At 39.8% G+C, this 13,732-nt stretch overlaps 1 protein-coding gene across 1 annotated transcript in view; it reads right to left on the minus strand.

Moving 5' to 3' along the window:
* susd6 (sushi domain containing 6) overlaps positions 1 to 13,732 on the minus strand; it is a 38,581-nt gene that overhangs the window by 12,947 nt on the left and 11,902 nt on the right. The window contains exon 2 of the mRNA XM_086190208.1: positions 10,816 to 11,004. Within this exon, the coding sequence (XP_086046334.1) occupies positions 10,816 to 10,963 (148 nt within the window). The 5' untranslated portion in view covers positions 10,964 to 11,004. The remainder of the gene's footprint in view (positions 1 to 10,815; positions 11,005 to 13,732) is intronic.

Consider the following 13,732-nt stretch of genomic DNA (forward strand, 5'->3'; position numbering starts at 1 on the left):
TCCTCCTCAGCTTTCAGAGGAAAACAAAAGAGTGTGTGGGTCCCCCTCCTATGCACATGTGCATGTGTTCAGACACACACAATCCCCCTCCCAAACAGTCAATGCAACTGTGAGCTGATCATGTTTCAGCAGCCTGAAGCTGCCAGCCAGCGGAGGAAAGAGTGCTGTGTTGAGGACATTTGCCAAAGGTGAAAGTCAGGGAGACAAACCCAACCCTGCTACCGACCAATTCTGGCATGCTGATGTTTCGCTGTTACTATCATAGCCACTGGGGAGGGCAGTGCACATCTAAGAGCTCTAATAATTTTTTAGAAACTGAAACTTAACAGTAGGATTTATGTGGTAGCAGGCTCACTGCAGTAGCACCACACCTACTTCACTGACATCATTAAATGGAGGAGGCATACTGCAGAGAGAACCAACACCTTCAACAATACACCAGCTGTTAATTTCTGTAAAATTAACATAGTAATATGATAATGGTAATTTAGAAAAGCACTGATAAAGACTAGCATACATTACCAATCACTGAACAAAGCAATCACTACTGCAGCTGTCCATCATCATCTTAATGAAGTCAGGCTGAACTTTAAGAGAGCAACTGCTCAGCAACAGGAAGAACAAATGGCACCAGCATCAGTGTTTATAACCATACAGGCTGCTCTACTGACTGAAGTGGTGTGCAGTTTTTCTCCCAGTTTGTGCCCACAACATACAATGGCTTCCACCTTGATAACATTCTGGGTATATCCAAGAAGGGATAGCTCCATACCACTTTTTCATGTCCGATACTGAAATTATTAACACAGCCTTGAGTGTCTGCCTAAATGTATAGTTTTTTCCCTCTATGAGATACCTAAGTAGTTAATAATAAATAAAAAAAGACCTACTTCCATAAAGAAAGAAATACAAAATGACCACACACCATTAAACAACATGCTACCCATCTGTGCTTCTCATGACGCTCTTCTATGAACAGCATATTTCCCGATGTTTAATTGAGAATGTATGTGGAATTTAGGTAAACAGATGAATGGATAGCACTGTTGCCTAAGAGCAAGGAGGTTCTGGGTTCAAATCCATCAACTGGTCAGGGCCTTTGTTTGGGCCTCGTTGGCCATGTTCTCCTCTTGTCTGCATGGGTTCTCTCTGGGTACTCCAGTGTCCTCGCACATGACAAAAACCTGTTTGTTAGTTTAATTGGTGACACTAAAATTGACCACAGGTGTAAGTGCATGTCTGTTCCTATATGTGACCCTGTGTTGGATTGGCAACCCCTCGCCTCTTTCCCAATGATAGCTGGGATAAGGCTCCTGCCCCAAGTGACCCTGTAAACAGGATATGTGGTTGACAATGGCTCAGATTATATTTCTAAATAAGTCGGATTCCAAGATTTGTTCTGAAACATAGTTTGATCACACAGGGAAACCCACATTTCTCTTTCAGAATGCACTATAGTGTACAACAAAATGAAACTGCTTCTATTCCTAAAAATTATGATTCTCAAACCGGTATTTAAAATTGTATGAAACATAGGAAGAGCACAGTTATCTATTTTAAAATGATTAAAAAAAATCTTGGTGCTGCAATTGGTTATATTGCTGGCAGGAACACCAAGGAGGTACATGGTCATGACACTTTGTTACCTTTTAAAGGCTGAGTGGGTCTGCAGTCAGCAAAGAGATTCAAGGGCTGGAGCCAGGCTAGGATCTCCGGTACACAGAGAAAAAAATTATCCAGATATATGACAAACGATGCTGCAGCACGATAAGAGCCTGAGAATATTTTATGATCCATCTGTCTCTCACCTGCTATATGTTAAACCAAACACTGAAGCTAAATTTTGGGGAGCAAACTCTCACCTCTCTGGTTACAGTGTGTATTACAATGTGAAGCGAACAGAGCTTGACATGAGAGTGGATTTACAATCCCCGTCCAGCTCCTGTGGTGGAATCTAACATCAGATCCATGAGATTCCTGACCAAATAGATTCACACAGCTCAGTCAGGTAGTCTGTATGTAGCTCCTTCCACCAGCAATCTCTTTCAAGAATGATTGGACAAGCTCAAAGAACTGTTTCCCAACCTCATTTATGGGAAAAATTTGTAAAATGTGCAAAGTGGTGTATTAAGAACCAAATCTGATACTGGAGTCTAACTAACTTTGACAATTCACAATTATTTCTACAAAAAATGTGCTGTTAAAACACAATATTCATTATAACATGATTTAACTTTAATTAATCACATGTTTGATGATTGTTCCATCATTTATCAATTAACAAAAGCAAATATTTGCTGGGTGCAGCTGCATTTTAGGAAGAGTTCTTCACATCTCTTACAATTATGAATGAAGTGCTTGAGGTTTTTAAGTGTTGGCCACACCAAACAGCAACTTGGACAAATATTAATATTTAGATATTTGGAATCTGACACCTTACATAATCTATTTGTCACGTTTAGAAAAAAAAAAAGAATTAAGATTCACTGAATATTAAACTACCAAACTATTCAAACAGAAATGTAAACAAATATGGACAAGATATAAACACACGTCACAAATCCTGATATAATTATCTAAATGGACTCGTGTGGAGCTAAACAAAGACCTTCCTTATTTGGCTACTGTTTGCTGTGGGAGGCTGTTTACAGATGATGTAATGAGGACAGAAGGTATTAACGTGTCACTAAGCCACCTGGCTACTAAACATCTCAACACTCCAACTAATGAATTGAGTCCAGTATCAGGGATGATGACCATACCAATGAGAAACAGGAAATAACAAATAAAAAGGAGACAATAAATCTTAATTAGGACATTCCGCAAGCCAAAATTAGACCGAGTTTAGACATCAGTATATACCATCAATTTGAGGTCAAAATTCAACAAGCCATGGTTTAAAGGTTAGTGTAGGAGATCTTGCTTTATATGAGGCCTATGCCACAGAAATCACTCAAAACACTGAAATATCTTTAAAGGAGGGCATTTAATTCCTAAAAGCTCTACAGCCGCTGTTCTGAATTCAGCTAAGACTTTTCTCTGGAGGGTGATAGGCAAACATAAATTGTTGTTTGGCATCTCTTCTCTTCTGTTATCTGTTATCAAATGTGCAATGTAGCAAAAATTGCCCCCCCCCCAAAAAAAATCAACAGTCTTGATGGAGGAGTTTCTGTTGAAATGCAGTCAGTAAGGGGGACATAGCTGAATGTTGCCTCCCGCTATGACATGAACAACATAAACACAGCAAGATAGCACATGTAGAGCCCAGCCCTTCCCCTCAGGAGTCTGACAGAGGAGTGGTTTACTTCACATGTTGCCTAACTGACTGTCTGTGGCCTCTATTCCCTATGGATGGGTTCATTTTAAACAAGGGAGAATGCTTTTTTGATGAAAGATTCTAATGAGCTTAAATTGGACTAAAACTAAATGCTAAGAGATTAATGGATTGCGTACGATGGTATACAGCATTACTCAATTTCCACTGTCTTGCTGCAACTGTGGCATGTTGAAGTAACAAAAAGCAAGGTATTTTTATTCCTACGGCAACATTCAGACTACTAGGAAGACAATTCAATGTGTTTGACATAGGCATAGCAAAAGAACATTAGGAAGACTGGAAGGCTCCCTTTAAATAATCCGGAAAAGCAAATAAATAGTTCAAGAGAAGAACTGAATTAATGGTAATCAAGAAGTGAACTACAAGTGCTGATAGTTTTAGTGGACCTCTGCTATACAGGAAGCTTGCTTGAGTGGTGGGGAGCAAAGAAACTACAAGCTGCTTCACCTTGTTAGTTTTAATCCTGAGAACACTGTGTAAATGCATCCCGCATGACCTGAGGGGTCTGGATGCTTCATAATAAACAAGTGAACCAGAGGTGTATTCTGTGCCGAGGCTGCGTAACTCAAGAATGTCTGTGGTTTGGAATTGTAACTGCTGTACTAAAACACCACTGTTGCAAGCCAAACATTTACTGCTGCTGCTTGAAATTAAATGACTTCTAATGGTAAAACTGTAAGAGTGCTTCACAGTGCAGCTACAGGAATAGCTTTATTGGTCAGACAGGTAATTGGTCAACTGCTATCTCCTTGTTTTATACATCAAGATAATCACATTTTACTTATGAAACTGAAAAAAATGGTTAGAAAGAAAAAGAGCCACATGCACCGTTATAAAAAGAACCATTCATGCAGTATCCACGTCACAGGCTCTGATCATGGTTGCCCACAGTCTGGCATGGTGTGAATACCTTAACTACTGGCAAATTCAGTGTATGTGTGTAGGATGTCTGGTACCTTATGTGTAAGCTGATGAACATGTTTCAACAGCATACTAGTGTTGAATGAAGGTGCGATGAAAAATGAGCTCTCAATGCTACTGTGGAAATGTAAAGCAGACATCAAAGGAAACGAGAAAGGGTGAGGTAAAGTCAGGCAGAAATGGGACATAGAGTGTAGGTACAAAATCAAAAAAAGATAAAAAAAAAAAACACTAAAAAGAACATGAGAGGCAAAGACAAATAATGAAGAAAGGCTAAGAAGGAAGAGAAGCAAAGTGCAACAGAAGACAGGAGAGACTGGAGGATATATTTAGCAGCTCATTAGTCACTGATGTCCTCCACTCAGCAGGCTGGTCCCTCAGATGAGGCCTTTTGGAAATCATTATGACTGCCTGCTGCTTCACACAACCACACACATTTTACTGAGAACCTTGATTTCACCAAGGCTGGGTCTATGACGTGAAGTGCCGTTTTGAGCCATCTTTCACACCTTGAATCCCTGTGGGGAGCATTTCAAAAGCTGTTTGTCTTTCCTATTTTGCTGACTTGCTTAATGGTTGAAATTAGACATTGACTTATTTACATAAACTGCCTGAAAAGCATCAGTACAAAACGTATGTGTCATTTCTTACACATGCTGAAAAATTTAATGAAAAAGTAAAATTGACACAATTGTGTAAAAAAGTGCAATTTCATAAATGACATCATGAGTCTACCCTTTTGGTTATCAAGAAAAATGCACAAAAAACAAATAATAAGATAGATAATAAGATAGAGATGTGCATTGCTCAAGCCTTGAATAAAAACTTAAACTAACATTAAGAAAAAACTAAAAAGAAACATTTATGCAGTACTTTTTGAAGAAAAAAATAAGGTTTACCAAATCAAATAAATAGCAGTAACAAATATGAAAAAGTATGCAATTTCTGCAACATTTGTGCAGTACTGTTAGAAATCGCAATTGATATATGATAAACACAGGCTGACAACGCATTTCATTAATTGTGCATAAAAAACAATTCTTCCTGACACACGCAAGATTACTGAGCAGTTTAACACGCTTTAGATAGAAATAGAAACATTTCATGTCTTGGTAAAAATATTTTGACTATAGAAGTCAGGCAAAAATTTGTATAGTAATTCATGACAGCATTATAAGTATCTTGTAACCTCCTGCAATTAAATTTCACACCTTGACCTTTCTGGTACTGTCCTTAGAAATAGTTTGCAGAGCAATACAACAACTTGTGTTTTTCAACTTGTAACACCTCATTTTTTTTTAACCAAAAATGCACACTAGCCTACCATGGAAACCCAAAAAAAAAAAAAAACATGTTGAATTTTTTTTGTTTCATTTTATGATATAATGTTGGTAGGTGGAGTGGCAGAAATGTGTAGCTAACAATAACTTATCCCATTTGGGATCTTAAACAAGTAATGTAACAGTGTGCTTGACAGTTTTAAAGTGAATGAAATGGTCCTTGTTTTGCCCATCCGCACTGCAGTATCTGTTTCCATGGAGTATTTCTTTCTGTGGTGAGGCGTTTAAATTTTCCCTTTTGGGATTGATTGGGTGGGGGAGCAGTTAAGTGACACAGGGTGAGAACGGAGAGTGATGACTGAAGTGATAAACACACATGTAATGAAAGAGAAAGGCTGATGGATTCGACCAGACTGCTGTTAATGGTCTCTGGTCTCACCTGGCTAATGGCAGGGGCCTTAAAGAGAGAAAGAAAGCGGAGTGGGGAGAAAGAACAGAGACATCTTAGAAAATGGGCAGTGCTGTGTTGGGAATACTCACTCACTCTCACATACACAGAGAGAGAGGTAGCAGTCCTAATTGTAGGCTGGTGATCTAGTGGAGCTACAGCTTGCTGTGGTTTTGCCTGTGGTTTCTTACACCCCCTAAAAGCCCTCTTTGTTCTCACATTTCAAAAAGAAGCCAGGAGCAGATGACATATTGCTTTACTCTGGTCTGCTTGCTTACACATTGCTAACAGGACTTCGGGGGACAATTGTGAACAGGTAATTGCTAGATAGGCAGGTTTTAAAAAACGGTGTAGCCGGAGGACAATTACTCCTGTGCAAAAATTCAGCAAAGGCTGGACAGTGTGCAGGCAGACATACCCCATGAGTCCTTTGTATTTGTTTAGTTTAGGAAGCAACAAGTTTCAAACAGTTGAAGACTACAGCTGTGTGAAGAAGTAGGATATGGCTCTTTCAGACTTTTTCCTCTATGGTCAGAGGAATGACGCCATGCAAGCCTCTAGAGTATACTCTGTTATTACAGAGAGGGAGTTGTCAAGTCCTTTTCTTTGAGCAACTTAACTTTCAAGAGAACATCCTGATACCCTTGGGTTGGTCTTACACACTGATGCAAGAACTGACAAAGCCAGGGAATTGGTAAGGGCATTAGCCTGTCATCAGTCTCAGAAATATGTATTCAGCTCAAGCCAACAATGGACAACAATCGATCCGAAAACACAAATCTCACAGGAAATTAGAAAGGCAGCTCTCAGCTCCATCTCTTAGCCTTTCCCCCTGCTCTCTCCTTTACCTCTATGACTCCACTTTTCTTTCAGGCCCAGGAAAAACCATTTCCTGTTCTCACACGTGAACATATATAAACATCACTGCCACACAGAGCACACAGCAGGCTTGTTTGTGTGAGCTTTCTGGTCCTCGCTGCAATTTTCCTGTACAGTCTTAACTCAACTTCAAAGGACAATGGGTTGTAGTAGGCAATATTTAACTCCCAAACTGTGCCAACAAGGATGGACCAAGTGTTTCTGCCTCCTTACATGTAACAATTTCAGAGTACAAAACACGACATACAATCATGTAAATAGACCTTTTGATGCACTCAGTTCTGTCTTTTTTCCCCTCTCAGTTCTGACTCAGTCTCGCACCACTTCCTCTGAAAAAAACCACAAAGGCTCACTTTAAGATTCTGACTCAATATTAGGAACATAGTAGATGTCAGATTGACTCAGGGAAGTTTTGAAACAAGTAACATTTAAACTGTGCCCTGTAAATCCTCCACACTGATGTCATTTATCCTTTGCATACACAAGAACCAAATGGCTATTTGTTTGCTGTGTTTGTCTTCTGGCACCCTGCTTGAAGGTAGCAGAGACCTTATTTAGCATGTTGCTCATTTTTGAAAATTTATTGACTCTGTTAACACAAATTAATTGCAGACACTAATCAAAAACACAAATCTGTATTTGTATTTACATTGGCACAGCAGATACTGCTACTGATAATCTTGTTTACAACACAGCTGAACAGTACGAAATACATGACTTGGACTCGTGACATGATTTGGACACAGTTAGAATCTAAAAATACAGCAGCTCCTAAGGATTTGTGAATCCGTCCTAACAGAGTACACTAACTGATACAGGACACTGTAGTCCTGACCTTGCCACAAACAACACAAGGCCACCAACATGGAAGGTTTCTTTGTTAAAGGAACCAAAAGTGGGAGCCAGAATTCTTCAGGTCTGTCCATCTTATTTCCAATCAATTAAAAACAGTATTTCCTCTGGGTAATATCTATAAAACATGCATAGATCTCCACAGACCAAAAGGGGAGGTTGAATTTTTTTCTGCACAGTCTGCTGGTCTCTGCTGTTGAAAGATTTTGCTCTCGTATGCAAATGCTCTGTAGTATATCTTCGTATCAATTTCTATTCATGCCACAGACTGCTATTTGTATGAGTCTGGAATAAGCCTGTCAGCAGTGATGAAATTTCATATTCATGAAAATTTCCAGAGCAATCTCCATCTCTGGAATATGTCAAGGGATTACCTATGTGAATTATGTATGGGGAGCAGGAGAAAATAAGAGGCCAGCCAACATGAGAGCCAATATGATGGATGACTTTAAAGCTATAAAATGAGTTCATCACCTTTATGACAATGTATCTAATTATAGGTTTAACTAGTTCATTCAAGAACTACCATATCAGGCAACTGCATCTTCTAAAATCTCACTGCACATGCGGTGTTTGTTACCATAAGGCCAAGGAAGTGATGATTTCAGTTGCATCTATTGATTTGTTTGTCACCAGAGCTACACAAAATCACCAGAACAATTTTCACCAAACATTACATTATCAATGCAACTTTCCAGTCACTCATCAATATCAAAGCAACGTAAATATATATAACATGATTAATACAAAGTTAAGGGTCACATTCTCAAACCGTCAGATTCTTACTAAAAGTGTATGTGCACACAAAAACTAAAAATGCTGTGTGCCAAAAATATTCAACATTTTAAAAATTATGCATACGCTTACCTGCAGGCAATGTCCCTGTAAAAATCAGTCTACTTGGAAATATCTGCCTCACATCCAGCCATCTAAATGCCCACATTCAATGATCAGTCAATGCAAAGCACCTGAATGTTGAATGAATGACATGACCTGGCTGACTGTTCTCAACGGGAGGATCAGGACAACAACTAGAGTCTCTGCAGGATTTCCATGATTGCAGAAATCAAACTGATGGCTTCAAACTGCAACCACATGACTGTATTAACCAGTGGTATCTTTGATATCAATTGAAGGGATTTCAGATAGGTGAGGACCATTTACAATTCTCATACGCTTTGTCTTGGTGAACTTGTTTGTGCTTTGTGATTGTATAGAACTGATTAGGAATTTCCCGATTGTAGGAGCCATCACTGGGTACTGGCTTTATTGACATGTTTTGCTAATGTAATAGTCCATGTGCAGGCGGTGAAGATGATCCGGATGAGGTGATCGGAGAAAGCGGAGCGCTTGTGACAGATCTGAGGCTGTGTCTCTGGTGCACTCTTTGCATTGCTAATGAAATACTTTGCTATATAATTTGATTTCTTTGTATCATTTCAAGTTGAATGGTGTTTATAGAATTGTTATGGCTCACTACAAGCACATAAGCATATAGTACTGTTGGTGTGGATGTTAAGCTAATGCCTTAAAATAAACTGAAATTACATGAATGAGAGGCATTATCACATTATCCAACATCAACTTACCACCTCACCATCTACATGACCAGTTTCTCACCTCTAACACATCCGTATACAGAGGTCAGAGTTTCCTCACAGGTATACACATTCTCACTCGTCTTTAAACTAGCCAGGTGAAAATAATCCTAATAGTTTAGAGAACTGGCTGTCCCTTTCCACCAGCTAACTGACAGTCTTGAATAGCTGGGCACATTATGAGTAGTGAAAAGGAAATTTTAGGTTGCTATAGGGAACTCTAATCATCATGGGTAATTTCTTGATACACTATCTCACCACAATTTTCCATACCAACCTATATGAAGCATGATATCCACTGACAATATGTAGAGCAAACAAAAAAACATACAGATACATATATATAGCACATTGAGCACGTGGAATGGGGATTTGAGGACACATTTAACTTGATATTGGTAGGCACTGCCAATGTATGTGTCTGAGTGTGTTAGACCTAGAACGTGAGTGTGATACCAGTCCCTCTGGGCTCTACATGAATCACATGTGTTACATAAGACAAGAGAAAGAGAAAGAGAAAGAGAAAGAGAGAGAGAGAGAGAGAGAGAGAGAGAGAGAGAGAGAGGATACACTTGGGATCATCGTCAGTGCCCCCTCCCTTGTCTCATCCACCCATCTCTCTCTATTCTCTCTGTTGCATCTCCACACTCATTTATTTGTTCAAGGTATTAAAGTAAGAAAATCAATTAACACTTAAAAACATCCCTGGGCATTATACTACATGTCAGACGCATTTACATCCACACATGCAAGCTCCTCCTGCACACGGTAGCAAGGACATCTGGCACATTTCACAAGCTGGCTATGTGGGGGGAGTGTGACAGTGCATGTGGGTAGTGTTTGTGCGTGGGTAGTGTGCGTTTGTGGTGTGTGTGTGTGTAGGTGGGAGGGGACTGGAACATAGGAGTGCTGAAGTGAAAGGAAAGCTGGCACGAGCAAAAGGGGTTCAATGAGTACACAGCATCAACATTATATGCTTTGTAAGGCTTGATAAATGAGCATTACTTATGTCTACATTAACTTCCAACTATGAACTAAATTGACCTTCATTGGGAAAATCCAATACTTGCTATTCCAATATTACTGTCTAAAATGCTAACCCAAATTTTAAAGCTGAAACTGTGAGTTTTGTGTAGTGTAATGGCCAAAGCCAGTTAGCTTTGCTGAAAGCTCTCAGAGGACACTAAATGTCACGGCTGATTAAAACCTTATGACAGCAATGTGACCACAAACAACATGATCTCTCTGTTTCACTCAATAGAGAAGGAAAACTGTTGTAACTCATTAGGGCAACCAACAGACTGTCAGAGTGGGTGGGATTGAGATCTCAAGCTGCAACCTGACCGACCCAAGGGTAAAGGAAGCCAATTTAATCTGACTGACCTGCAAGATGAATGAAAATAACCTCTATAAATTCACTGGAGACAGGCAAAGATGGCGGTTTAGTCAATGTCTATCATGTAGGAGGAGAGACAGAGAGCGTGTGTGTGTTTCTCTTACCTGATGCGTGACCATGAGGGAGCAGGGTGAAAAAGAGGAGAAGCATGGAGGCAGCCAGCCTGTGGGCTCGAGAGGAGGTGGTGGCGGAAGAGGAGGAGAAAGAAGAGGAAAGGGCTCTCGTCTGAAATGCTACCATTCCATCGCACATCTTTTCCTCCGGCAACCAGCGAGAGTCCTCTACGGCTTAACCTGCGCAGGCCACATAGAGATGAAGGGATAGAGAGAGGGGGTGGGGAGAATGTGGATTACTATCAACGTTCAGTGAGGATTACGTAACCAAAAGCAACACAGAGATGAGGGAGTAGAAAGAGCTATAAATCGTGAGGCCTTTTCTGCACGTCAACAGTTGGTGTACTGATACCTGCATGAATGAGTGAGTGGGTTTTCCCTTTTTATGCTGTGGTTCCTCTAACAGCATCTCGATATTGAACACAGACAGAACAATTTCCAGCTCCCTTTTCCAAACACCGCCAGTAGCATTAACAGCAGGAGGGTTCCTCTGATCAACCTTCAATCCACACTCGTGACTCTGCCACAAGATCCAACCACATAATAAACCAGCCGTTAAACTCTGCTTTAGATGATGTAACAGGAGCACAGATCCCTGCTGTTGATGAGGTAACAGAAATGAAGAGGGACATTAAAATGTGGTTAAGGGAGAGTCCTTGCAAAACAAAACACTGATTAAATTACAACTGCAATTTTTGCAAACTCCTGCTGGCATTGAGAAAAAGAACGGCTAGAGAGAAGAGGGGCCATAATAGGGAGAAGTGGGGCCATAATAGAGAATTTCCTAACTTGCAGATCCTGTCAGAACTGTTCCCAAAATCTTAAATAAACACTGCTGAATTGTGCAAATATTAGGCTGTCTAATCTTTCATTTTCCAACTACATGTTTTTGGCTGAGTTGTTTAATTTGAATGGCTGCTCCTATATTGGTTTTGTACAACCAAGGAAATGCACTCAGTTTCTCATCCTGCATGCACACACGTTTGACAAGCAAATGTACTTGTATTTTTAAGTGTGCCCTTTGCAATGTCCATTTGAGAAAGAGATGTGATTAGGTCCTATGTTGGCATGGTCCCATCTTGAGGCAGCAAAAACCATTTGCACCAATGAAAACCAAGTCTAAAGTCAACTGTGCAATATTTGTCCTGCTGCTTAAGGGAGCAATGTTCAGACAATGAGCTGCACCCACACAGATAAGATCACTCCTAAAACATTTTGTACATCACGTCTGCTTCACCTCAGGGAGCTTTGCTGGTTTTGTGCTGCTCCTACAAATCGTCATCATGCTCTCAGGTATGCACTGTGGCAACTCCTGATGCACATTTGATTAGTGCTTCTCTACATTGAGAGACACGCTATGCACGTTTATGCACAAGACACAACAACATAACTTTGTTGATGATTTAAATATCTGTCAGGGATGCCATGTCAGGAGTTTTCCAGTTTGCATTTAGTATTAATGTTTGTGGTTTCTTAATACTGTAGAGTAATAAACTTGACATAACAGAGGAAACTTCAGTGGAAAAAAAAAAAGTTCAGCATTGAGCTTCTGAAATATTTTTAGACAAACAAGTAGGAAACAAGCGGTTTCTTCATCAGAAAATTTGTTCCTCAACCTCACTGGATACACCACCTAAATAGCAATATGCCAAGGCACAAGGTCTACCGGCTCTTTAAGGTGATCGATGACAGTGTTGACTGGTCACTTTCGTTTTACACCAAAGGAAAAAAAAAACATAACAGTGATTCATTTTGATACTGATAACAACCTATTTGTGCCTTACACTGGACTTCACTCCCTGACTATTCATTGTTAAACCGATTTGAATGGATTGGGCGTGCACCAAAGCCACTTTATCCCTGCTTGTTGGATTGTTTAAAGGAGGACCCGTATGTTGTGGTTTGACGACAAAATGCTCATTAGTAAGCATAGATCACCCCAGAACCATCATCCTACAATTGGTCTATCTATCATGTCAGCTTTAGACAGTTGTAAACCAGTGACATAGGCCTCTCCTGGTTATGACGTAACACACCAATGCACCTGTTTTGCTTAGCCCACTTGCCGTTTTATCTCAGAGGTTAGTGTTCTTGTAAATGAGTTGGGTTTCTGTCACAAAAACTTCTTAATTATCCATCCTGACTTCTTCTAATGTTTCAATGAGATGATCAAATGGGTTACAAAATAGTTGATAAGATGATTAACAGTAGGGTCTGTTGCATGGAAACAGACATAAAAATGTATGTGCAAATTATGACCAGACCCTACAGTTAGTGTAGTCCCATGTATGGGATATACAGGCTGTGTTCAGACACACAGCTTCTGAATATAATGATTGTGTTGACTTTGAAAGCCTGAGAAGGCCTACTTGTTCCCCAAAAAGAAAACTGGTACACAGAAAAAACTCCAAGGTGCACTGTTTTGTGATGAAAGATACCCAAAAAGACCTTTATTATCTCATAGCAAGAGACATACAATAAATGTCAAGCACCCATCAGGAATTAGTATGGAATCAATGAAGAATGAGACAAATAAGCAGAATAAAAATAAATTCTCCAAATAGATAAAATCCATAAAAGGAGAGGAACTTGGCCAAGGAGTTGCAACTTAATTAAAGCTTTCATTGTATAAGATCATATGTGTAAGATTTCAGTCATTTCATAATGCCAACTGCCATGTCTCAGACACATTACCAGAAATAAATTGATGAATAACATTACTAGAAATGCACTCGCAGACCTCCACCTCTGCCAAGGCCAGTAGGTACGCTCATCGATTAAATCTGCAATGTTCTCCCAAATAAAATACCAAGTGAGCTGAAAGTGGAAGCAGTATTGGAAACGGAAATGTAGATCGCATTTGCCAGAATAGGTGGACTACTGCAGAGAATATGAGGGCAGAGGAGCA

The sequence above is a fragment of the Aulostomus chinensis genome, chromosome 20, assembly GCF_037954235.1.
Source record: "Aulostomus chinensis isolate RoL2024-O1b breed Wild chromosome 20, RoL_Achi_v1.0, whole genome shotgun sequence".
Taxonomy (NCBI): domain Eukaryota; kingdom Metazoa; phylum Chordata; class Actinopteri; order Syngnathiformes; family Aulostomidae; genus Aulostomus; species Aulostomus chinensis.